Source organism: Phragmites australis, chromosome 5 (genome assembly GCF_958298935.1).
Source record: "Phragmites australis chromosome 5, lpPhrAust1.1, whole genome shotgun sequence".
NCBI classification, from domain to species: domain Eukaryota; kingdom Viridiplantae; phylum Streptophyta; class Magnoliopsida; order Poales; family Poaceae; genus Phragmites; species Phragmites australis.
Genome location: NC_084925.1, coordinates 44,039,705 through 44,067,352, shown reverse-complemented (window position 1 = coordinate 44,067,352; position 27,648 = coordinate 44,039,705). Strand labels below are relative to the sequence as shown.

At 42.6% G+C, this 27,648-nt stretch overlaps 1 protein-coding gene and 1 pseudogene across 2 annotated transcripts; one reads left to right on the top strand and one right to left on the bottom strand.

The window, feature by feature from the left end:
* Positions 1 to 1,445: 1,445 nt before the first annotated feature.
* LOC133918111 (putative transcription elongation factor SPT5 homolog 1) lies at positions 1,446 to 5,833 on the bottom strand (annotated as a pseudogene).
* An 8,925-nt stretch (positions 5,834 to 14,758) lies between these two features.
* Positions 14,759 to 20,042, top strand: LOC133919897 (uncharacterized). Of its 2 annotated transcripts, XM_062364453.1 has the most exons (10): positions 14,759 to 15,112; positions 15,215 to 15,297; positions 16,408 to 16,549; positions 16,660 to 16,947; positions 17,020 to 17,173; positions 17,247 to 18,191; positions 18,277 to 18,515; positions 18,588 to 18,661; positions 18,970 to 19,081; positions 19,564 to 20,042. In XM_062364453.1, the coding sequence occupies exons 1-10, from the start codon at positions 15,107 to 15,109 to the stop codon at positions 19,585 to 19,587; spliced, it is 2,067 nt and encodes a 688-aa protein (XP_062220437.1). In that variant the 5' UTR covers positions 14,759 to 15,106; the 3' UTR covers positions 19,588 to 20,042. The 2 variants fall into 2 exon arrangements, with proteins under 2 accessions (XP_062220437.1, XP_062220438.1); XM_062364454.1 differs by lacking the exons at positions 14,759 to 15,112; positions 15,215 to 15,297 and adding an exon at positions 15,322 to 15,712.
* Positions 20,043 to 27,648: the final 7,606 nt, after the last annotated feature.

The following is a 27,648-nucleotide window of genomic DNA, read 5'->3' as shown; positions in this document are numbered from 1 at the left end:
TACCTGTGTCCGTACTCCGTAATGTCCATCAGTGTAAGGTCTAAAAAAAAGGGTTTGTAGAACAGATCAGGTCGTGTTAAGCTGCAGGGGATCGGGCTCTAGTTACTTCCAAGGCTCTGAGTGAGGCTCAATTAACCTCTAAGTTCTTTATGGAGACCCAATTGACCTCGCGATTGCTGGGGGTACAGAATTGTCCGGGAGTAGCAGCGACTATCTTGACTTATTTGGAGTTTGCGGTAAAAGGAAGATGTGTTCGATTTGGAACCGCGTCGACCAAACAAGATAGAGAGAGGAGAGAAAAGCTCATTTGTTTGGTGCTGATGTGATGCCAGTTTATGTATAATTTTACTTTGGGGAAATGTTATGGCTTAATTATTTTACAGCTCTGTTCTGTTTCGTTTTTTAATTTTCAGGATTGTCAGTAGGGTAACTAGTTGATGTTCTTGAGTCAAGTGCGTTTTTCTGTAGTATTAAGGGTAGCCTTAGACCAAAAGCAGCTAGCTCATGAGCTAGCTCAGCTTGGTACAATTTTAACAAGCCAAGCTCATGATTAGCTCGTTTCGTTAACGAGTTGACTCGAGCTAGCTTACAAACTACTCGCGAGTCAAGTGAGGCCCAACACGCTAGCCTTGTTTGGTCGGTAGGGTTGGTTCGCTTCAGGATTGTAGGATGTATCAGGTCATTCAGGTCGTATTACTTCCCAGGGCTTCGAGTGGGGCTCAATTAACCTCTGAAATTGTTTTTGGACACCCAATTGACCTCTTGAGATTATTCCGGGGAGTATAAAATACACGTGAAAGGTGCAACTTTCACCGTAATAATCTGTAATTAGCAAGCAGCTGCTCGTTTGACTTTTTGAGTTTGGAGGAATTGGAAAAAGGAATGAAGACGACAGAGAGGAGAGAGAAGTGATAATTTGTTTTTTCTTTTCCCTTTTGGATCTTGGTGCCACTTGATGGCAGTTTATGTACGACTACTTTTAGGGAAAGTTATTGCTTAATTACTTCTCCTGCTCTGTTCCATTTCGATGTTTCAGTATAGTCAATGGTGTAGCGAGTCTGATGATATAATTGGCAAGTTGAGACAAACTGATATAATCTGCCGTTGTTGGGGGGGAAAACGTCTCTTTAACCTTAATCCCGATAAGGGGAGCATCTGTCACGAGATGATCAAACTAGTCATGAAGTGTCAAACTACGAAAGCCAGAATCGCATTGACATGAAAGGAATAAAATCAACGTGGCAGTCCAGCTTTCAGGCAGCAACAGCTGACAGTTAACGTTGACGGTACCATTACCATCTTGTTCCTAATCAATCAGCATATGAGAACATGTAAAGGTACTAATTATGCACGCAATGAACAAATACAGTTTTGGGCACCTAAGCACAAATAAAATTACACTACAAAGTTAGGTGTTAACTAAGAGACTCGACGGCACAGCGTCCTCAAGCAGCCACTTTGCCCAGAATCACCATGTCCACTATTTTCACCTCTAAACTACCTTCCACCCTCACGATGCCATCAGATCCATCAGCTCCTATCAGTTTTCCCGTAACTCCACGCATGGAGCCATTCATTATCTTGAGCCTCTCGTTTTTCTTCGGCCTGACGACCTCTAGCTCGTTTGGGGTAGCAATCACTTCATCTCCGCTGCCCAGAGACCCAAGGGCAACAAGACATGATCCATCCAGGAAGTTTAGATTCTCAAAGATGTTAGCACAGGGAAGTAAATGATAACATGGGGAAAACAAGCTCCACAGCCACTCGTAATCGATGTAAATACGTACCAGGAGCACTTCCTTCACCACACAATTGGTATCACCACCACCGTCCCTGGAGACATTGACCAAAACATCTGGTAAATGCCATTTGCCCTCGGTTTCTCCACCTGCGCATTTTGACAGGAAGAATTCAGATGTGTGCATCCAGATTGATTGGTTGATTGCTTCGATCCAACCCAATCCGGAATGGTTTTCGTTGCAAATGCAACAATACAGAAGGACAAGGAAGAACCTTTTACACGAGACATTACATCCATTCCAACATCCCTTGGAAGGCCTGGAGTCATAGGCTGGCCACCAGGAGTACCGGGCAAGTAGGAGGCATAATCTGGGGTCATTGGCTGACCAATAGGTGTTGAAGGTACATATGGGCTTGGAGCGTTGCCTGAACCTTCGCCAGGACCAACTCCGGGGGTGTCTTCTTGGTCGAACAACGCGATGGCGCCTACCGGATTTCCTACGGCGTGTGGCTGTGCGGGGACCATCCAACGGGGGAAAACGGCCACCGAAATCGCCGCTGTTAGTGTGTTGCCTAGAGTTGCGCACTTGTGAGAACAGAGAGAGGAGAATGGGCAGTCGGCAAGTTGTCGTGCTTTGAATGTGCCAGGAAAGCGGCGGCGGCTAGGAGCAGTGTGGCGGCGAGCTGGAGGAGGGAGAAGAGCGGCGTGGCTGGGCTGCGCTCGCGCGCCTGTGCGGCGGGCCATATGGGTGTCGCGGCGGTCCACGCGTGCAACAGGGTGGAGAGAGGGAGCCGACTCGGTTGGGCAGTGCAGCTGGGTTGCACAAGGGAAAAGAAAAGAAGGCGGCCCGTGAAGAAAAAAATGGAATGGGAATTGATTAGGATAAATTCAAATAGATTTATTTGAATTTGGATTTGGTAAAATTCAAATAATTTTATTTGAATTAGGTTTTGGATGATGGATTTGAAATCAAAATATTTGAATTAAATCTAAGAAATAGATTTGAATTTGAGAGACATTCAGATTCAAATCTCCACTCAAGGAAAAAATAATATTAAACCAAAAATGCATATGATCATCTCTTTGCAGGGTTTAATTTATAAATTAATTTGGGGCTCTTTGAAATACTTAACCAAAACAATATATTTGAATATATACATACATGTGTGTATACACACACATGTATGTATATATTCAAATGTATATTTCATTGATTTTATGTTGTTTTAAATAATTAGATTTTTTTAAAAAAAATTAAATTTTGCTAAAATCTAAATTCTAAAACTCGGGACGTTACATCAGCTGTATCCATAGCCTGCATGACATATGCAAATGGCATGGTCAGACACAATATTTTAAAATTATCAATGCAGATAAATTAAAATATATTATCACATACATTCCCACGGTGGCTGCCGGTTGACCCCCCAACAAGGAGACAATATTGTGCTTTTGCACAGATAGATCCTGAATGTTCAAGGTAGTGGCGATCATAGATAAAAAGTATGCCTCTGTGTATATGTTCCACAGGATCTTGCTTTCCTTGTTGTGACAAAAAAAAAAAGAGAATAGATATTGAGATCACAAAGCAAGCATATCTTCTATTCTTCTGACAGAAACAATTGAAACATACTAGATCATGTGTAGTTGGACACACCTTACATGCTCCTTCAATGACTCTCACAAAATCCTTAGTTGACATAACATTACTGGACCGATCTCTCGCAGATGTGCACCGATCAATCTTGCTTTTTATTTCTCTCAGTTTCACAAGCACCAGTTTAGGTTTTTCAGGCACTCCCACCAGAACCTAAATATATACTAAGGTCAATATAGTAAATTAAACGTTAACAATCTCTGGTAAAAGATAGACAGAACCTACTTGCTTGAAATGCTTCACTTTCCACCCTTATAATGATACCAAATGATAAATTACTGAAAAGTGAACAAGAGGAACAAGTTAGTCATAGCCAGTTAGACACAATCAGGATCAAGTATGGATCGCTAGTAATTTAGGCTTAATAAGAACAAGATCGTGCAATTCATAATCGCCAATTCTGGTTCACAAACACACGGATCTGCAGTCACGCAGACTGTAGAAAGTTAAATCATACAAAAAAAATGTTTGCACTAAGCATTTACTAACACATATATGGACAGAAAATAGCTCACATGTTCTTTAGTAGTGTCTGATAAAATGATCAAAACATGCCCTTCCACTTTAACAGCCATGCCTGTCGCACCTTCTTCAACACCAGATACGACTTTTACATGGTCTCCAGGATTGAAATATTTGCAGAGATCCTTCTCACTGAAGACCAGTGTTTTCTGCAGTTATGGCGAGATTTATCAGTTCCCTAGGTAAATTTTGATCAAAAGATTATAATTAGATCAAATATAATATAGTAATTTCAGTTTGCAAGTAATTACCGGAAGCCCAGATAGTTTTGGTTGAATGTGAACGGTACCATCCTCTACTTTCTCAACAAAACCCTTTAACTTCTTGAGATCACCTTTGATAACAATTACAGCATCACCTTTCATGAAGTGGCCCTTTTTTCCTATTTGCAAACAGAGTGGACAAGCTAGCCACATCCTCATTCATGTCATCACCATTTTTTAAAAAAATTTCTCCAATTCATCAAATGATGGCTGAATATTCTGCGTGCTGATTGATTTTATAGATAATGTTTTGTACAAGAAACCATCTTTGAACATTAAACCATCAACAACATCAAAGTATTCCCCGGAATCTCTATTCCTCCTTCTGTCGACACAAATGTTCATCTCCCTGTTTTCATCGGAATTAGTAAATAATAGCAAAATCAATAAATACAAAACACTCTTGGATGAGAAAGGGATGAAAAAGCACCTCGCCTCATCAACATTGAAGAACCTTGGTGGTGGAACGAAAGACTTCTTTGCAACCTCACGTCCATCCTGAAAACATCAAATATTCATCAAGCCAAGCCATCACAAGAAGGAGCATGACAAAGAAAAAGCAACATTTATCCAGCAGATAAGCTATAAATAAGAAAGTCCTCCAATAGGTAAAAGGCCTCTAATTCCTAGTGCAAGAAAACTCATCTGTGAATCTCATGAGAAGGAACCCTGAAGCTAAATTTCAAACGGCAAAGCCATATACCAACCTAAAAAAATAAGCTACTGCATTCGCAGAAGAACTCAGATTTGAAGGAAGTACGAAATAACTTACCAGTTTATTTGCCAGCACTTGCAAATCTATTCTAGGAATGAGCTTCACAGTAACCCTTTGGCGTACATTGTCAACATCAACAACCTGAAGGTAGTCTTTATCCCAAAAAAAAAAAAAAAAAAAAAAGCTGAAGGTAGCCCAATCAATATATGGAGAAAGTATGTTGATGGAGGCAGCAAAAATGACCATACCTTAGCAAGATCACCCTTATATACACCAAGCTTCATCCGTACCCACGAGTCCTTCGAGAGATCAACAGATTTGCTCTCAACAGAACGGACTTCAGCCATTTCTCTAATAGGAACTAAAGTTAATTTTGCTGAAGCGAATATGTTCCGCAAACCATTGCAAGCCTGAAATTAAGTTTACTTAACACGCCGTATCAATATGAATAAAAATGTCAAATCTGAAATTAAGTTTAATTAACACCCCGTATCAATATGAATAAAAATGTCAAGTCAAGAACCCGCTTACCTCCTTGACATGGGCTTCTTTCTCTGCTTCAACGTAAATGTAATTCTTTAGGTGTTCTAATGCAACAACGGATTTTATCTGGAGATCTGGCCTGTCAATGAACTTTTGCATTAGACAAACCGCTGTCTCCCGCTCATGCCGATCAGAAGTCATGATTAGATATCAGTGATATTCAAATGTACAAAGAATAAAGTTGCAGCTAGCCTACAAGTAAATTGCCTTGAAGTTGCAGCTAGCCTACCACACATTTCACCATCCAAAGTTTTGGATCCTTCACTGATGGTAAGAGAGCTTGTTGTTCAAACTCATTTTACTTCTTCATCATAATCAAAATGTGATGATGTTTCATATCTATTTTGCAGTCGCCTCACAAACTCTGCTATGTCCTTTTCTTCATCCCTCATAGAGCCAGAATGAGGTTGATGTGGCGCAATAGAAAGGAATAAATGTTATGGGCTGGGTCTTGGGCCTGAAATATAGTTTGTTAGTTAGTTAGTGCTAGAATTACTGTTCGGTACTGTAGCACCAGATTAGAGATAAATATTAGATTAGTTAGCGATAAGTCTTAGAGATAAGATTGATTAGTTAGATTGTTAGAGCTGGCTCCTATATAAAGGAGGACATATCATCTATTATAGCAAGCAAGAATCTTAAACGCAGTCAGAGCCTCCAGAGAGAGGGCGACTAACCGGTTTCTCCTGCTATCCCATCTATCCCTAGCCAATCCATATCAGAGGTAGAGAGCTACTCCCACATTCTCGTCACCGAAGTCAACCCGAGCATCATCAATAAAGCCTGACAAAAAGTAAGCACAAGTCACAGTATTAACACACTTGATTCCTTGACCTTGCTTTCCCTTATTACAATTCAACACCAAAATAGCTATACTGAGTTGCAACATGAAAATTGTTGCAAACCCCAAAGGAAATGTGATGTTTTTTTATTTCATCACAGGAAGGGACAGGCACATCATCCATGACCAACGGTTAGTCCATTAAATTAATAAAACTGCAATTTAGCAATCGATTAAGTATAACATTTGTATCCTCCAATTGAGCACCACCCGTTTGAAACAAAGAGTGAACTAGTAATAACTGTAATACTCGAAAATGCAAAATTCATATGTCGATTGTTAGACCTACGAGGAGTACAAATTTTAACCTTTTGAACCATTATTCGAATGGACGATCGGAGACCACGGATGTGTAGACTCGTCGAGACGATTCCGTTTTTCTATCAAACATTCCGTTTGAACACCTGATGAATCTGTAGCAGGCCCAATAAAACTAGACCGTTGGATACAAGAAAAATAAAAAATAAGATCGGAGATCGGTCCTCAACCCGATCCCACTCATTCTCCCGACGCCTCTCCTGACTGCCCCTCCCTAACCCTACACATTCGCCCCGCCAGCTGTGCCGCCCCACCGCCGGTGATGCTTGCCGACCTCCACACCGCCCTGGCCACCCTACCACGCTCGACCGCCGCCCTACTGCGCTCGGTCGCTGGTCGGCCAAGGCCGAGGAGGGGGTGTGGTGCAAGGGGCGTGGAGAGGAGCAGAGAGGGTCGACTGATCAAGAAGAGGAAGGAAAATAAATGAAGAAGGAAGAAAAGAAAGAAAGAAAAAGAAGAGAAAGGGAAAGAAGGAAGGAAGGAAGGAAGAAGAAGAAGAAGAAGAAGGAGGAAAGGAAGAAGAAGAAAGGAACGGGAGAAGAGGAGAAAATAAGAGAAGAAGGAGGAGGAGCTTTCACGGGAAATCGTCGGATCTGTCGTCGATTCAAGTTCCTCATCGTGAAGGTGACCTTTTCGTAGTCCTTAGATGCTTGTAGATAGGTGAAAACGATCGATTTCGTCGTCGGATTAGTGTTTTGATGGTCCGCTTAGCGTGCAATTGGTTATTTTGAAATTGAGGTCTAATTGGTGTTGAATTCGATCATATAGTTATGGAAAAAGATGTAGGTCTTGTCGATACCTTTCTGTTGGCATGGTCTTGTTCGTTGAGCTCTATTATCCTCCGTAATTCTCTTCTCGTTTTTTGGATGAGTGGTTTGGGTGTAATACAATGTGGTCATTCGTCGAGCTAGTCAAGCGGTAGGTGTTTCTCTGACGTTTTTGTTATCACTTTGTACGTGGGGTTCCTGGGTGTAGGAGCGTGTCTCCTTTTGCTTCGTTGTTGTAGCGTTTGGTGCTAATTATACACTTGTTCAGGTGGTGCCGCTTCGGGACGCACCTAGTTCCCGCCTTCATCGTCGGTAAAGTTAAGTGAATGCAGCGGATGACTACGCTTTAACTTGTTATTTGGTTAACTCTATCTTTTAATTTCCGTACTTACTAATAATTTATTAAATTAAATGTGAGCATATAACTTACTTTCTGGCTTTTGAAGATTGGATGTTTTCCCTAGTTTATGAGGTAAAGTGAGATATGTCTTATTTATTATAGTTGTTCATGTTCATTGTATGCAAAACACGAAATATATGCTTATGTTGGAAGTTGTCTTTCAATTACGCATGAGCTTGTTGTCTTAATTTTTACATTTCTGAAGTTTGTGAGATTTGTCGCTTTGAAGTTGTTCACTTACTATAATATGTAATTTTTGAAGTATTAAGCATATATTGGAAGTTATGTGGTTGGCTATGCATGAAACATATCATAAATATGGCATCTTGTATTGTAAGTTTTGTTGTTGTCTTATAGCTGTGACCGTACTGGTGTAACACCGTATGTTATTTGAGAAGAGATATGGTGTACACCCTTATGTTACCCGAGAAAGAATAAGGGTGAGAAACAACATGTCATGAACATACATATGCATTCATGTGGATGTCTTTACTTTAATACATCGATGTTGTCTCTTCATATTGCAAGGAAGTTTTTACTACTATTTTGAATGGTATTGTGATGACGGATCATAGCTAGTGGAGGATAGCTCGTGGTTGATGTTATTGTCATGCTTAATCCTGTTTTTTAGATATTGTTAACATGTTCAATGTAATACTTTTGTTAAAGATGAATGTTTAATCAATTATTGCTAAATAGCTTGTTAAAACAATTCAATTGCTGAGATTTTTAAATCTCACCCTTACTATCTTTTTAGGTGTGCGTAGAGGTGACGTCAAGCATGCAGGATGGACGGATGGACAGTAGCACAACTTTTGCACATGTCAACTCTACTTGTTATCCTTTTGGTTGTAGTGTCAGTTTAATTCCTCTTAGTTATTGTGTTGTATATATGCCTCATTGTGACATAGAAATATGATTGAGGGCTTGTTCCTTAATAAGGGGAGGTGTTGCTAAAATTTTCTTTTAAGGTTGGCGGTCTTGTAGATTGGTTTGGTGGTATTCTGGGCTTGTGGAGGTCCTAGGGTATTACAATAACAGAGTTAATGGATGCTACTACCAAAAAAAACACATAGTTCCTATGAATATGATTATTTCCATCATCATAGTGACAAAAGGTGAGTCTTTGATCCAGGAATTAAATTGTCTCTATAGTCCCTTGATGGTTCGCAGAAGAAAGGCAAAGCTCTGCAGAAGTCATCACCACGTAATGTGACCCTTATGAGACATATAGCCCAATCACAAGTTTTACAACGACACAGGATCAAACCTGAACCAACGACCCAATTAAGTAATGCACCATCCTCACCATTTCAAACAGGACTGGCAACTCCTAAATGTAAGAGAAAATTAACAAACGATTCTATCAAGGTTCAAGCTAGTCCAGAGAAGAACGCATTGAAATCGTCAGCTATGACCCAATGCAGGATAGCGCATAAACGCAATGGGTCGAATTTCGCTAATTTCACGGTAACTTACGTAAATACGGATACGGGAACCAATCGAACGATTCTACCACGATTGGGACACAATCCATAGGGCAATCAGCGACTCACCTGGCTCGAACTCTCCGCCATCATCATCATCCTCTCCGTCGTGGTCGACCTGAGCCATGTCGTCGATCAGGATTGATGACCGCCTCCTCTTGGAGCCACGGCCATGGCCTCGGCCTCCACCCCCTAACCTCATCGTCATTTGCATCCTCCTCGTCCTCCTCGTCCTCGCTGACCGCGTCGTTGATGAAGCTCTTGACGCCACACGACCGTGGCCACCACCGCGCGATCTCTTTCCGTCCCTCTCCTCCTCCTCCTCTTCTTCCTCATCCATATCATATTCCTCCTTGACCTGGATCCCCTGATTTCATCGTTGGTCACTGACGCATGGGGCCGAGCCCATGCGTCAGTGACGAAGTCAGGGATCCCGGTCCATTCCTCCTCCTCCTGGCTGCGGCGAGGCATTGTGGGGGTGGCATCTAGGGTTTCAAGCCCTCCTCTCGGGTCGTGAAGCACAGAGACGTTGGTGTGAACGTGGCTGCACGTGGCAGAACCCTCGAGAGTCGAGTCGAGTTGAGGCCTCAGCGTCGACGAAGTTGGGCACAGAGGCGGGGCGGGGAGGCGCTACGGTTGCTGGGAGAGGGGTATTTATCGGCGAGAACTGACTTAAAGGCGAAGGCGAAGCGTTGGGTTGGGTTATTTCAGGTTCAAGCAAGAAGGCAATTGGGCCGGCATTCCCGCAATGCAGAACGGGTTGGGAGTTTTTTATTTTTATATTTTAAAATTTCAAATTTAGTAATTTTAGACATCCATTTGAAAAAATAATATAAATAGACGTATGTCACATGTTGGAAAATAAAAATACACCTCGTTCATCAAAATTTAAAATACTATACAAAAGGTTATGATTTTTTTTTAAAATATAATATAGAGGATACTATCATCTAGCTCACACAAAAATTTTAGCTAAAAAAGTTACTTATACAATAAAAAATAAAAAAAATCCTAACAATGGACGGCAGATGTCTATAGTTACTATTTTTTTCAAACGGATACATAAAATTGCTAAATTAAAAAAACAAAATAAAAAACAACGGGTCGAATACATGTGGCATGTTTTGGCTTGGGCTGGGCTAACATTTGGTTGAGGGTTTCTCCGGGGGTCTGGTCCAGCCGGATATGCCTCCGGGATTTGACGCCAGATACGCCATGTGCAGCATGCAAAGCTAGGGATCAATCAAATCCTCTTTCTCTATCAAAAGACCAAACAACATTAACATGTCAGTTTGGACCTTAATAAACCATTTGGTATTTTCTTAGCATGCATGATATGATAAAGAGAAACATAAGGTTCAATTATCCTAGGAGTCATCATGGATGCTTCAATCATGTTGATGTTGTTTCCTGAGGATTTCAATCATGCTGCTGGCATGCGGCTGAAAAGGCTCTATGCGTGCTGTTCCAGCCGGTTCGCACCCTATGGTACCATGCTGGATATAAGTTCGTGGAAATTCATTGCTTGAGGTTAAAACTGTGATAAGTCTTGTTTAGGGAGAAATGATTGGCTTTACGTCAGTGAGAAATGGGAATTTCGTATTTCCTCTTGTGATATGTCCTAGAGATAATTATATTATATTTACACTTATATGCTTTTAAACAATGTTATCGACAATTAACAAAGTTATTTATTTACAGTAGAGATACTTGTTCACCAACTATGTGTGTCAAAGAGAAATATATGAGATTTTATATAGGTTTGTGTCTCCCTTAAGATAATAGAGCTATATCCGGTGGTGTCTTGATTAATCTCAGAAGAAGACAATTATAATAGGAGTATGTCTATGACTACTCTTATAAATCTTGATGAGTTCTCTCATATTCTAGATTCTAAAACTCTTGTCAGATGAATCTAACCGTGGATTGAATCTGTTGTGTATCTCAATATGTGGTTTTTGCTTCTATCCATCCTCTACTTCTCTCCCCTCACTCCCTTTTTGACACACCCTCTTCGATCCCCTCCGATCACTAGGATAATTGTTGTATAGATCTTGAAAAATTCTAATGGACTAGAGATTACATTGTACTTCTCCAGCGTGTCAGGTCATAATCTATCTGGCCAGCATACTGCTCGATGAAAGCTCGACACATGATATCCACCGTAGTGCTTCTCTTGTGGTTGGAGACATAGCCCTGGCCCTCAGAAATCATATTGGCATGATTATCGGAACTTGATCTAGCTCTTATGGGAGATCTATCTCGATGTTCCACCCTTTTGTGAAGTTCATCAATGTTGCGGCGTAGATCTCGCAAATGGTGATTTCTAGGAGGCATTGTACGGCATGCTCGCTGGTCACAGGCGTGCATCCTTTCATAGGATAATATAGCTCTCTCTACCGACCTGGGAAAACTTGGTCGGAACTGTTTCGGAGTGGTAGATCTTGCCGGGTTGGAGGCCTTTGCCTCGTGTTGTGCATCGGTGATAACCCCAACAATGCCTTGTAACCAACGTGCCCCTCTAGAGTATTCAATATCCCTTGAGTCAGAATGGAGCGTAGGGTTTTGCGCCTTATAGGTATTGAGCAGTATCGTAAATAAACTAACATTTGCTATCTTGTCGGTCCAATGAGCCAAAAATTATTTAGCCAGACGGCATCTGGCGATTCCCACAATGTTCGTGCTCATCTCGAACATATGCTAGTGTGGAGGTGTTTTGATGGACTTGACTGAACTTGTCATGCCTCGTTATCAATGCTACTTGCAACGAGATTCTCATAGTCGGGACTAACCATCGCTAGGTCCTCCTATTCATCAACAAAGAGTGCATTGACACCGTAGTCTTGCATATCTTCTTCATCTGTAGATATGTTGTAATTCAAGAAGTGAGGTTCATCATTCGAAATCTTCTTCTCTATATTGACGACTACTCGATGTTAAAAGCCATTGAAATCTGAGGCCACAAGTTTATCTACTAGCGGTATAATCAAGTGAGTAATCATCTTTACCTTCGAGCTCCAGGGCTCAGTAGCCAAAATTCATCATCAAAAATTAAGTAACCTCCGTCAACTTGTCGGGCTTCATGTAGATGTCATGTTCGAAGTGGTCATGGAACCTGTCGTCGAAGTAGCCCTGAGTTGTCTCATATGGTATACCTGCAGAATTCTTAGGCCTAAGATCATCACTGATCCTCATAATATGTAGTATCATACTCCAGTGTTGTCAAACGCTACTCCATAATTGGGCAGTTATAAATATAGTTTTCAAGTATGCTACGAAACATGATGTAGCGTGTGAACAATCAAGATGAAATTTTCTCTACCTAGATAACAAGAGACATAACTTCTTAATGTAGTTGGATTAAGGAAGTGCATGGCTATATGAATATGATTAAATAATTACTACATTTGTTCTCAAATAGATGTCGTTTTAGATTTTCAATGTGTTATTTTACTATAGCGTCTATATTAAAGTCTATTGGAAAGTTAAGTTTTAATTCAATGAGTATGGTGAATTAGTTGCTTATGTGCCATTGATTGAATGTGGGAGAAATCAAGAGGGGTAAACATGTAATGCATAAAAGAATTTATTGCAACATTGTTCTTTATGCTGAAAGCTAAAAAAGAACAGAGATAGTAATCATGAGTTACAAGATCGAGTGAATGGTCGAACTATCACAATGATAGTATGCATCTCTGCCTTGAACTTGACTAATAATGTGAGGTAAAGGGATTGTTATATGGGTATATCAAGGTCCAGTTTATATGATCTTTATGAATGTTCGGAAGTCAATATATCATGCTAGTTACTACTATTGACTTGTGGTATGAAAAGTGTTTCGAGTCGCTGTGGTTGATATATGAATCTAACCGGTCACATAATTAACGAGTTGGAACACTAATTCGATTTGAATCCATACGTGGGATACACAAATAATGATCTGTGAGAATTTAAAATCATAATATGCTTTCAACATGGTAGCCCACCGAGGCTCTATATAAGTGAAGGCATGATGCTATGGGTCAGTCAATCCTTTCACCTCAAAACCCTGACTGCCACGTCCACCCAACCTTCCCATGAAACCCTAGCCGAGGGCGGTGCTAGCACATCGACGCACATCGCTTTCACTGTGAACATGTGGATACCATAAGAGTGCTAGAATTGTTGCTACGGTGCTGATCGGTGATAAGGACGCGAAGATGATACGTTCAGTTCGTGACAAGATCAACTATCTCCTCTACACCAATGCGCGTGACATTGGTCGGGATACTTCAGTTCTTGTTTCGTTGTTTTACGCGTCTAGTGGTAACATTCAAGATACCTTACTTATATATTTTTCTGATTAAATATGAAAGAAAAATTCAATTTAGGCTACAATAACCTACTCATTCATCAACATATATTCTTACATTTACGGTAGATTTTATAGTCTTTTTTAGTCTTATACAATTTTCTACATATACTTAAAAATTCGTTCCCTATAATATTATTATAATATTCTCTAACACTATTACATCATTCACTATTTTTTTCATCTCTAATAATTATCTATTTTTTACCTTCTATTAGCCTCTTTCTTTCATCCAATCCATCAATATACTTATAAATAATGATAGAGTTGGAATTGGAAGAGAATCTGCAAGTTTACCGTTCATCTCCCGTTTTTTTTTTTTTTGTCACGTCCGCATCACTATTAATGCTGAAACGGGCTCCACTGGAGTGCTTTTCGAACGCTAAAGTCTGCCCACATCTCTGTAGTGCTCTACTAATAAAGACGCCGCTAGAATTGGCTAAGTTCCATACCGCGTGAGCTGTACATAATTAGGCCCACGATCATTGACTGCTTCTGAACAAGAGGAGCATGCATGCCAATAATTTCGTCTGCAACAAATCCGTTACACGTTGCTCGAGGCGTCACGCGCACGCCGTTCCGTCGACTTGCGTGCCCCCCTGGTATTCCGAGCCGCCGTGCACTTGTCCGAACACCACGCACCCACGTCCTCGTGCCGAAATTCCCATCTCGAAAATAATCAGGACACGTGTCAGGAAACAAAACCCGCACATGTTAACCGCATGGCTCTACGACGCAGAGGATCGCGGCCTACCCAGCAGCGGCTTTATATCACCTCTCATCTGACCCAGCCATTAACCATTGACAGGTGGTCCCCACATTTGTGGACCCACACGTCATCGGAGAAGCACCCGAGCGCGTAGCGGTCCCTTGCTTCGATGCGCGGCAAGCAGATGTGCCAAAGGAGATGACGACAGCTTTGGAGGCGCATCACGCTGCCTTGTGGGGCGGGCGAGCAGGATCCGCGGGCCCACCTGCAGTAACGCGGTTCGCCAGCCTTCGCGCCATCAGCATCACCCCACACCGAACGCACCCGCCTTGGTTAAACAAACCGGAGGGCACTGACACGTAGGACCCACGCAGCCACGTCCCCACATGTCATAAGGAGCTAAATATCCGAACCGCCTCGGGCGCAGAAGTTACCCAGCGCGAAGCGAAGGCTGCCACGGCCGCACCGTGTGTCTCTGAGGACAGCGCCCGCCGTTGGTTGGTTGGCTGCCTGCCTGCCTGCCTTGTCCCGCGGGGGCGACGCGCCGCGATCCGGTCGCCGCCTCTGGTCTCCTACCTGCCGCGGCGCCGGCGGAGCACCGGACCGCGCGGTGGAAAGCGAGGTGGTGGTTTCTAGGGAGCCATTGGTGATTGGTGCCTCTCGCGTAGGAGGTTGGGGGGGGGGGGGGAGAGCGGTGGCTTTATTACCGCCCGCGCGGGGGCATTAACGCCGGGCTCTGCCGCCTTGGCATGCGGATAAGCACGACGCCATGGGAGGACGCCGCTGACCTCGATGCAGGTATTCGAGGAGGAACCTATTGGATTTTGCTCGATTCGCGTTTGGATTTCGAGTCTCCGGCGTCTGATCTGCCGTTTGATGTGGAAATTTGGCGTTTCTCAGGGTGGGGAAGGACAACGCGGTGGCGAAATGATGCGGCACAGCGAGAAGCGGCATTTCTTCCCGCTCACCAGCTTGCAAATCGGGTACGTGTTTCCGGCGGTTTGGTTCGTTCCCTTTCCTCCATGGCTCCTGGGTTCCTTCTTGTAGATGTCCCCGTTCCTCTGGTTGGGCCATGGGCCGACCATTTGTCCAGTAAGGAAACCCAATGGCAAGGCCTAGTCCGTGACAGAAATTGCATGAACCTCAAAGAAGTGACTTGCTTGTTTGTATTGCTTGGAGAAGAAAGTTCTAGCATACTGTTTTTCGAATTATCACAAATGGGGAGTGCGTAGTTGAATTGTCTTCTCCAAATGTTTTGATTCCTGCTAAACGCTTCAATGGGAATCCACTGTTCTGGCAGTTACATGGTAGTCAGATGAAAAGGAAATCCACTGTTGGAAATGTTGCTATTTGAGGTAACAGATGGTCAAATTGTCTAGCAAAGACTGAAGTGTAAAGGTATAGGATCAACACTGCACTGGATCCATCAGATATTTCACCATTCATCGCATTTCTTTCAACATGTACATCCACGGAATTTATTCCTAGTAAACTCGTATTGAATCCCGTGGTCCCAGCAAAATCCCCCCTTGGCATCTAAGTTGCCTGTCACATTCCTTCTTGTAGATTGATCAGCATATGCATTTTGTGCATATCCATATCCCGAAAACTGAAACTTTCATTTCTTTCATTCATATTTGAACTTGAGAGCTCCATTAGACTGAAGGATAGAAAACGTTAGAAAATATTTCCGGTTCAAGATAATTTCACAACTGAATGTTTCGATATGATTTTTCCCATCTCGCTCCATTGTTAACAAACGAGAATTAATGCTGTGATTGTGATCTTTTCATAAGTATGCTCATTGATCTGCATGTTGTAGAAAACGGCGCACAATGGTGCCCTTAATCATTTTGCAGTTTTAACTACATCTCTTTAGTTTTTGGGTCTTGATATCTCAATGTTTATCTTTGTCATATGCTACTGTTTATCCTAGCTCATGCATGCTAGAATCTATGTTTTGACACACAATTATCACATTCATCCAGTGACCTGATGGTATATGTATGCAATAGTAAATTTCGATTTCCATCTGTAATGAACTTCTTTCATCAGATATAACTAAACAAGGTTTGCTCTATTTTTATATGCAGGGATTTACAGTCATATCTTGCAAAACTGACTATATTTTTGTGCCCTGATACCAAGAAGTTCTTTATATTGCTCGACAACCACCCATGGTTGCTAGATCAGGACACAAGACCTGCTCACCTATGGCAGCTGATGGTTACCAAGGTCATTTTTACTGATTTATGCACCACTTTGCCTATGGAATTATCTCTTTCTTGCTTAAATTTCATTGCACCACGCTGTTACAAACTGATTCTTGCTATTTTGTGCCCCAGTCAAGGCTATCCCCTTTTGCAAACACTAGAACAAGGAGAAAGCAAGATGAAACTGGTGGAAAGCTTGTATTCTCAGAAATCCCGATATCTGCCCCCCACCTGTGGAATAAATCTTCTATATGGTATTCCTTGATTGATGAGGCCATGCGGGAAAAGAAGCTTCAAGTAAATAAGTTGAAGGATTCTCGCCTACTGAACAAGGAGCTGCATCAAACTTTATATGGTTTTATTATTTTTGAGGTAGACTGGGCTGACGTGCGTGGCATCAATTACTTGAATGAACTTCAGGTATTGTGTATTAATGTTGATAATCTTACATTTAGGGATGGCACAAACTCATTTCTTTTGGTATCATTGTAGACCGATACATCAATGGTTGTGGAATCTAAAATAATGAAGAGATGGGAATTTGAAAGTGTCAATCAAGCTTCATCATTAATCACTTCTTGGTTCTCAGGAAATCACTCTGAATGCCAGCTCTTACAAGACTACTTGAACAGCATCTCTTCTAATGGTAAAAACATGAATGGTTATCCTTCTCTTCTTCATAGCTTCTAGTACAAACCACTTATATGCTTACTGTACAGGTGATGTGTTTTATGATGCTCAGAAAGATTTCTTAACAACTGAATGGGACAGCGAGAGTTTACCGAGTGATAATGATGATTCTTGTCATGCTCAATGCATCAGAGAGTCATCAAGTTTCACATGCTCATCTTGCACACCACCTCCTTGCTCTGGACCTTACAAGAGAAGAAAAATAACAAAATCTTATGCTGGAAGTAGTATGTCTGAAGAATCATACTCAGAAATTGTGACCTCACCAAGATACTCTTCATCGTCGTGTTCATCATGTGGCAGTGATAACGAGAGTGCTAAGCCTCTGTTAGAGCCTAGCACATATAAGGATGTACTGATCTGTTTCCGCTTCAATGATCATGACCTCCCATTCAGACTGAAAGAAGTTATACTTTCTGACGTGAGACTGTTAACGTTACTTGAGTATGGCCTTCCTACATGGGTCATCTTTCTTCAGTCATATCCAGTGTTCTGCAAGATATATCGCCCATGGATGTGCCCTCTCGCCAGAGCATTGTATGTCTTGATGTCAATAATTACTGTCCTTATAGGATTTTATGACCTCTACAAGAATGTCCCCATGTTGAAGGCAACTGCCTCAAGATTGTTTGGCCCTTTATTTGACTGGATAGAAACGTGGGAAATGATATCACGACTTAAGTATCTGGGAACTATGCTTTTTCTGCATAACTTCCAGCAGGCTTTTACATGGTCTCTTAAGATTGTGAATGCTGCTAAGTCTGCTCTTAATGTTTTGACAAAGCCAATTTTGGGACCAATTTTGGAGTTTTTTGAATTTACCCTGCCAATATGGAACCTTTGTGCTGAGACAGTAGGATATCTGAGCTCAGTTGTCATGGTATCGTTGGAGACGTCATGGAGTGTAGTTTCTGATACAGTGCAGATGATTATCTGGCCATTTTGGTTTGTCTTTAGTACTGTGCTTAACATTGGTATGGTTGCTGTAACCTCTCACATCATCTATTTCCTTTTCCCTCGACGTTTTGATTCTGATGCCCTTTTCTCTGTTCACACCAGTAAATGCAATTATGTACCCTGTAATTTGGCTCCTTGGAGAGATACTGGCTACACCTTTCCGATTTGTCGTTGGGCTATCTAGTTTTGTAGCAGACCTTTTTGTTGATATTGTCAGTGTTCTAAGGCAGACCTGGTCAGCAATAAGTGCATTATATCAAGTTGGATCTGTGCCCAGATCACCTGGGCTTACATCTGAAACTAGCATTTGGGGGTCACTCTGGAAAGATCTTCTTTATCAGGTATCAGATATTTGTTGACATGGCCAAAAAAGACATTAAAATATCTGTGAAACTTACTTTGACTCTTTTCAGATTTTCCGTGCAATCCGGAGCATTTTGTATGGTTTTGTTGCCTTTTTTTCAACATGTAATAGGCACCGGCTCAGGTAATTTTTTGTCCCGCATGTATGCAGCGCTACAGTTTAGCAAGATCAGACAAAAATTAAACAAGAAATCAGAATGATAAAGAAGCCTCAGTTGTACTGTTGAGTTTAAAATTGTCCTTCAAAATGGCTTGTATTTCTTGCCAATTTGTGCAAACAGAACTGTTTAAGCAACCCCCCCCCCCCTCCCCTTTTCTCTCTATAACATTGTTATGTGGCCCAGAAAGAGATGCAAAATCATTTTTGTCCCAAAGTTAGCTTCCATTACAACTTATAGTGTGCTGGGTGCTAAGTACTACTGCATGCTGCAGCATTTACAATCACATTGAAGTATTTCTCCGGAGCTTATCTCATGTCTCCACTGGTGCACGACATACCACCTCTCGCGAAGGAGCTCGAAAGTATACTAGCCAAAATTATCCTGTAAGGACATCTGGCATTCTATTCTTCAACAGACTGTTTGCTCTTGTGTTCATTCAAGAATGTTTATGTATTTGTAAGAGCATGATTTCGCTTCAGAATTGGCATTGTTAATATTTGTTGTGATAACCATAGACATTCCTTGCCGTTTAACTGTATAGTTTCTTCCAAAACAAGCAAATTACTTGGGAACAATCTTATAATTTTTGTTATGTTTTTCCTGGATATCAAGCTGGTTTGAGTTACTCTAGAATCACGATCTGGCTACATAAGCAAGTTTGACTGTAGTTTACGCACCACAAGTAAGAACCAAGAATTACGAGAGATTTCTTTTCTATTGTAACTTCGATTATTACTGAAATGTTTGTTTATTTATTCTAGCATATGCATTCTAGACATGGATTGGCATTCTAATTTTCTCCGTTGACTTTTCTTTTTCTTTTGCTTGACTTTTCTAAATGTGTTTGTGGTATGTTTTTGTGCAGAGAAGGAAAAGTAGGACGAGATAACAGTGTAGTTGGGAGGTTAACATAAGCAAGTAACATGCTAATTCAGGGAAAATCCTTAGAAGGCAAAAAAGAAAACAATATAAGCCAATCAAAATATGGAGACTGGAGAGAGAACAATCAGTAACTGAGTGGAAATTCTACGCGGTTGGGGCCTTCATAACAAGATGACCTTGGAACAGTCATGTACAGGACTCATACATCAACGCTGAAAGTTCCGTTACATAGCTCTAACCAGCAGTTTCCTTCTGTACCAAGTACCGGCAAGCAGTGAAGCAAAACACTGCAACTGTACATAAGCGGGCCTTCTTACTGTTGTTCGTTGTCATAGCTTGTATTGTAGGCTTGTGCATATCCTCCTATAATATCCCCTCTGAACAACAATTTTGTAATGTATGTCTCCAGCATTTATGCAGTGTTCAGTTTCCTTGAAAAAGTTGCGCCATTCGTTCATTTTACTGATCTGGTGCGCAAGCAGCATTTTGTACATGTGAAATTGGCACTAACAGACTGCATATACTCATGAAGTGGTATACATTATTGTCCTTTAGTGGGGTTAGTATGCACTAGCACTCCAGCAGACCGTGTGCCTATTCCACAAATCCCTTTTGTTATCCTTGGTATGTCAGTATGTCACTATCACCTTCATGCCCTAGCACTACCACACATGAATCTCTGGTCCAATTCATCCTCTGCACCTGTTGGCCTTCTTCCACTTTCAATGTTTCAATTCCAGATAAGATCGATCCCCCGCCCCCTAAATCTGAAGAGACAGGAGAATCTAGAGGAGTGAATTGTTTTAAATCAGGTAGCTCAGCTTGATGACCTTTTGATTTCCCCTCCTTTACCCAGGTATCGTCTATTCTTCTTCTGTGTCATGTATTGCCCAGCTGCACATGGAAGAAGTGCAGCCTGCGTGCATGCTGCCTCATCACCCAGCCGCACATGGAAGAGATGCAGCCTTCGTGCATGCTGCCTCGTCACCCGCGGGCATGTGGGGTTGGTAGACGGATCCATGTGTGCAACAGTGCCAGATCTAGGCTTCGATTCCCCCATTTGGCCTGCCGGTGAAGAGGGGAAATACACGGCTTCACCTCTGAGGCACCTTGGACCCTGACTGAATACACTGTATTTTTACTGACGGGGTCGTGTGAATCTGCTGCCGCCACACTTTCTGAAGCTGGTGGATGGTATGAACCAGCAGCATTGGATATAAAAAGTTTCAGCTTTGTGATACGTCTTCATCTGAGAGCATGAATCTGTTGACTCCATATGGAGCCGTGATCGTCGTAGAGCGTTGAGCCGATGGCTTGGCTTTCCTGACGGTTCAAGAGGGTCACGAGTGACGGAGAGTGAGAGCTCACCGCACTGCACTGCAATGTGACTGTGTGAGGTGTCCACTGCGCAAATAAAGCTTTTGAATCACATGAGCACACTCTCGAGTCTTGATCCTTCATGGTTGTCGCACTACTGCCCCCCATCGAGTCGCAGGCGCAGTACATATAATCCAAGCTTCAATCATCAACCAGGGTGGTCCCAGGATGACGCCGTCTTGACGTAGAGTGACCGAGCAAGCATGCTCATCATTTTGCCATCCCCGGCCTAATCTTGAGGGCAAGCTGGTGAATTCTTCAGTCAGCGACAGAAATGCCTCCAGCGCTGAACTGGTCTCGATCCACATGGGTGACACACGATGATGTGGGAGTTGCGATCAGAATCACCATGCCACGTATTTCATACGGTCATAAATACTTATCGCTTCGATCAAAATCTAATTAAACTTTTAAAATTTTGACCGTCAATAGTTTTTAAATATTTATGTTAGAAATATAAAAATCATACCTATAGATTTATCTTTAAAAATACTTTCATAATATTACATTTTTATTAAATATTATAACTATATTCTAATAAAAAAATAATGCTTAAAATTGTTTGGCGAATATCATAAAAAATCAAAAGCGGTGAACATTCATATCCCTGACTACGGAGCAACAAAGTTGGTGGCTTGTTCTCATATGAGAGAGAGAGAAAGAGTGTTCCGTGCAAAAGGAGAGAGAGAGATAAAGAGTGATAATCGTTTCTTTAAAGAGGATTAACACCAACAAACGGTGCAATGATGCGCAACACCATGCACATGCAGGAGTGATAAACGTTTGTTTAATCCGGGATTATTGGCCTCACTGCACGCAAGATACTAGTACAATATAGAATATAGGATAGAAGGTTGCCATGCCGCCCTTGCCACATGCTTGAGAGGAGAAGGGAAGTGTCAGAGAACAATGAAACGAGAAACAGTGAGATCTACGGATAGCAGCCCTCCAGCTTTTCGTCAGAAGAAGAAAGAACCTCCAGATCTAAACAATCCAACTATGGCGCACGCATTACTCCTGCATTTCTGCCAGAACTCACATAAGCAGGAGCGATCGATTCAGCTCGTCTCGCCCAGATGAACGCGCGCGGCCGATCGATCGAGAGAACCGTCTGGACTCTGGACTGCGGGCTTGCTGCACTTGCGCCGGCGTGAACATTGGCATCCAGTGCGTAAGCGAGACGCGGATGAGCTAGCGGCTGATCGGAGCGCGGCGTCACGGCGCACATGGCGCGCACGGTGGAGGACAGCCCCGCTTTCCGTTGCCGAGCTGTCCGCGCCCTTCTCTTTTCCACCGCTCTGATCCCACATCGTTTCTTGCCTCCCCCGGGCCCTGCGTTTCCCCGGTGAATTGTTCCGTTTTGCTCATAGTGTTCGACCCCACGTTATGAGCATGCATAAATAGGATGTTTAGATGATGTGTTTATAGAAAAAACAAGATTTTTTTAACCGCATTAGCGCATATATTTAGTTGGAGGACAAGATGCTTATATAAACATCGCTGTTTATATTAATACTAATAATATAGTTAATTATATTTAAGTATTTGTAGTCTTTATTTACATTAAAAATTATAATTTTTATATAAATACTTTACACTATCTTTCTACAAACATCTAATCATAAGCAGTAATATTCTTTATGCCCTCAGACCAGTTACCACACGGTGTGCCTCTGCAAGCTTCTCCCGTGCGAAACCGTCTCACCCGGTTTGGTTGTTTTCAGGTTCCCTTAACCGCCACGGAGGGCAAATCATGCTTCGAGTTGTGTCTGTTGCTCACCTGAAATGGCCTGCATATGAGAAATGCCACCGTTGAAGTGAAGAACAAGCATGAGTCGCATGATGCTCCGTAGCACGTACGTCACCTACCACGTACAGCTCACAAGGTCGCCAATGCTCCTTTTTTGGCCAGCTGCCTGTGTCACCTTTGGGCAGTGTGTCGTGGCCACCGTGTCATGTGTTTCGTCTTCGCCATGGCTACGGTACAGTCCTGCCTACTAGGGCACATGTGGGCGTCTATTGTTACGAGCCTTCATATCACTTCATTTAAAAGTATTTTTGATTTACGAGATATAAATGGGTTAATTAATTTTTTTTCACTCTAGCCAATAACACACTTTCAAAAGCCACTCCAAAGATGATGTGCTAAAATGCCACCTAGGCCCCACAAAATCTTACTCATTTTCCACTTTGAACCATTTTTCACCACCACATAGCATTTTTTATTTTGTTTTGGCACCTGCTGATGTGGATTACCACTCTAACCCCCCCCCCCCCCCTCATTTCTCCCTCATTTTCTCTCTTGGTGGCATGCAAGCGCCATGTCGAGCGAGTTGATCAGAGGCACAGGCAGGGAGTGCGTTGGCACAGAGACTTTAAGGGCGGGGCTCGCCGCTAGCACGTCGCTGGCCACTCAGGCCAGGCCATCAGTGCAGGGACTGTGCGCTGCCGAAGAGCTCGGATGGGAGCACCACGTCGTCCATCGACCGATACGGTTCCTGTGCGCGCCGACGCCGCCAGCTCCACTTTCGTGGCTCCTCTATCGCTCACGCATGCCGTCGTCGGCAGCTCCTCCCCCGCGCTTCCTCTGCCGCCCACCACATCCCTCGGCCACACCCGTCATGGTCAAGCCCCTTGCTCCGCTACATCCCTCAACCGCGTCTGTCGCCAATAGCTCCCCATCGCTACCGGCTACCGCGTCAACCACCACCACCAAGTACCCATGTGCTCCTCACTCCCTCAATGGCTCCAAAGAACGTGCCTCCTCCCGCCACCGCCATGGCTGATAGCATGATGGAGCTGAGGCCGCGGTGCGTGCCTACAACGTTGTCGCGCTCCACTTCAGTGGGACTTATCGCCAGCGAGAGGACAACGAGGGCGGGGCACCACTAGCGGTGGCTCGCATGGGGGAGGAGCCGATAATGGCAGTGTGCGTAGGGGAGGAGTCGGCAGCGACGCGCGTGGGCGACAGAGGAGGCGCGAGGTAGAGTGATCATTTCCTATGATAATCCACGTCAGCAGGTGCAAAAAAAGGAAAAATACCACATGACGGTGAAAAATGGCTCAAAGTGGCAAATAAGTAAGGCTATGTGGGGTCCTAATGGCATTTTAGCACATTATCTCGAGAGAGTGGCTTTTGAAAGTATGCTATTGGCTAGAGTGATAAAAAATAAATTAACCGGATATGGATGGATGTGAAAATCATCCTAGTTTTAAAGGTGTTTCGTTGGATGGATGACGTGAATGTTGTGACCAAGTATAAAGAATATTCCTTGAGATGTCGGATGAGTGGAACCTGCAAAAACAACCAGACCAAGCCATCCAACTTGTGCTCGTCAAGCACATGACACGCACGCGTGCGTACGCACTCACTTTACCTCCCACTCCATTCACGCATCACCACTCACCGTCTCTGGCACATCACGCTCCTGATCCGCTCCAACTTGGCGGTGACCCCTTTGATCGGCGCCTCTCGATCCACTCTGACCCGATGACCCTTCCCGAGATCTGGTGGGTGACGGCCCCTCCGATTGGAGGCCCCATCGCTCCGACAGGTGCCTCCTGATCCGCTCTGACCCGGCGGCCCCTCCCAAGATCCGATGACCCCTCTGACCCGGCTCCCTCTCCTTCAATCAGCGGCTCCGCCCCTTCGACCAGCCCGCACAGTCACAGGTACCCACCTTTCTTTGCATCACAAATGGCTCGGACTTGAATTAATAAATCGAATGGTGAGGACTTGTGTGTTGTGCTTCACTTGTTTGGCGAGGAATGGAACTTATTTGGGGCTTGCAGCGGGCCTTGTAGTGGATAGGCATAGAACAACAAGAACGTGAATTGAGGTTTGCAAAGTACAGGTTTGTTTGGTTCATATGCTAACATTATCACTATTTGCCATAAATTTTTGTCACATTCGTCTAAGGTTAATTGATCAAAATTTTCGTCACACTTTGGCAATACTAAGGGAATCTTGCCACACTTTTTTGGATCACTGACGCTCAGGACCATAGCAGTAAGAAGAGAATCTTATCACAATTGTGACTATAAAACAAACAGATACCTAAGCTGATCAAACCTGACTAACCTTAGATGTGACAAACCGTGATAAGTTTTGACTATGAACCAAACAAGCCCTACATGTTGTTGCCATTCTTGTTGAAGCCCAATTGGATGTTACATCCAGGATTTGTTAAATAAGGGGTAGAGGGGATCTTGTGTCAAGGTTTCTTAAAATTTGTCAACTAGGATCTGATGTCAAGGTTTCTTAAAAAGGAGAGAGTCAACTAGGGATTAAAAGTGACATAAGAAAGTAGGATAAAATCTCAAGGAAATTGTTTGACTAGGACTAGGAATCAAAAGTTTTTTACCAGATTGTAATCCGAAAGTACCTGCAATTTCGCTGCCGATGCTAAGAGCTCTCTGCATTCATCAAGAGCAGCCTTTTCTTGTCTCGCCATAACTTAAAGTTCAGAAACCAAAGATGTCTTATCTTCAACCTGGTAAACATGTCCTAGCGTCAATAAGAGCAGCAAGGACATCCTATATTCCACCAAACAATTTAAACAAAAAAACCTTTTATAATCCATTTGAGGTTCCAGATTATCAAAGAAAAAATACTGGGGAAAAACTGTAAACCAAAATCTGAAACCGTTTATATATTGGTGCTTCTATCTAACCTCTGATTGCAAGTAGCAAATCGAGGAACTCAAAGCTTGTTCCTGTAGCGCAGACCAGTAGTTCCTAAGTGATGAATGAGTAGGGACATAAAAACTTTCTTCTAACCTTGTTGCATGAGTATGTTCCTAATTACTGGTAGTAGTAGGAAAGATTGATCCAACCAGAAGTGATGCATTTTTTTTTTGTTCTTACTCTATTTGTAGGCAGACAATTCATAGTTTCATCTAATGCTCTTTGTTTTTTACGAATGGATGGTTATATTTCTCATATTTGTGATGTGTGCTTTATTGTGGTATTGTAGATGGATAAGAGGACCAAACTTTTAGTTTATGAGGCAGCAACATATATGCTTCTTTCAATGACTGGTATGGTTTTTGAGTCTAGGAAAAGAAAAAAGGGGTGCAAGGAGAGAACATATTACCTATGGGCTAATAGCTGAAAGGGATATGATGAGATTTTAGTATCTAGATAACAAAATATGGAAGAATGATATATGTGCTTAGGTTTGGAAGAATGATACAACTTGTAAGCTGTGTTTTGGCAGTAACCAATGCTGTGTAGTATTGCAAAGTAGATGAAAGATGATTAGCAAGACCAATAGCAGTTGTACAACCTGCAGCTTAAACCTAAGCAAACTTATTACTTTTAATGCCATCCTTCTTTGAGTTGTAACAAGGCCTTACATTGTAAATCACATGCACTAACTTCGAATTTACTTGATCAACTGAACTAGGGATAATAACCATTATTGGATCCTAAGGTCTAAGGCATTTTTGGTTCTCGAATTTGGTTTTTGGATATTGCATTTTTCTAGTGCTGGCAGTGAGTACGAAGAGACTTGGTATGTAGTGTCTTTGCAGAGGCTGCTCTGAGATGGCTTTAGCAGTATCCAGAAACAACGTACTGTCAGCCGTCGTTTATTGTTTGTGTTTAGTAGTTGTTGGAATAGGACTCCATTAGGGAAATTATGATGGTGTTATGAGATACAGCAGATCTAACTTTACGCACGGAAGGAATGCTGTATCCAGCAATATGCAGTGGCATTACCTGCTGTTTTGATGTTGTTCCCTGGTTCACATGCTAACCCAGCTTAAATATTATCGGCCCTTTTCTCATTATGAAGTGGCATGCTATATTTACATCGCTGATATTTTAGCTGAATTTGCTAAACTTTTCTAGAACTTAAAAGCTCACGGCAACTGGGCTAATTGGCGCAGAGCGTCACGGGACCCGCTCTCGCTGCCCGATCCTGAAGCCGCAGCATCACCTCGCGCTCGAACCCCCTGAATGAAGTAGCATGGTTCAACGCGTGTAGCATATGTGCGTATTTGAGCTGTATGGTTTAGCTTGTGTATTCACTCAGCATATCCTATCCATCTAACTAAATAGCTTATTGTATTCACTCATCCCATCAAGCAAACAAAAAATTAAACCATATCATCCGATCCGACTAAATAAAAAATTAAATCAACCCATTTATAAAAATAAGAATGACACTGTCATATACAATTTTACCTTCAAAACAGACACACCTAAAGTAGCACCTTTTTCCTGTACTCTTGCCCTTGCAGCGCAATTCCGACCATGGTGTAAACAAGTAACCGAAATCGAAAGATGCATCCCCCTTTTGTCCATCTCGCTTTGCCTTTACTAACCACCCATTTGATTTCAGCTGCCAGCCTTCCGTTTAACACAGCAAGATCTCGGCTACCTGCTTGCTTTGGTAATTGATCACATCTTACTGTCGCCGCAGCACTGTTCAGAAACGGCACGTCGGACACCGGAGGCTGCACCACGGCGTTTCTCATATCTTGGCCGAGTTGGTACGCTAGCTCTGTCGTCAATGGGCAGGTACAACAAGATCTTGGCGCATTCATGCCTTGGTTGTTTGGCTTCACTGACCAAACAATTTTAGTCGGCAGAGTTTGTTATTACGTCCTCCGAGGACAACGCGTGCAGGTTGTTGTCGGTGTCACGCGGCTTCTACGTGATGCCGACGGAACAAGTATAGGGTTAG

Excerpts from the sequence above, each read along its gene's own strand:
- LOC133919897 (XM_062364453.1), top strand. Across the intron at positions 18,516-18,587 it reads GGAAAGATCTTCTTTATCAG|ATTTTCCGTGCAATCCGGAG; the intron begins GTATCAGATATT and ends GACTCTTTTCAG. Across the intron at positions 19,082-19,563 it reads ATACTAGCCAAAATTATCCT|AGAAGGAAAAGTAGGACGAG; the intron begins GTAAGGACATCT and ends GTTTTTGTGCAG.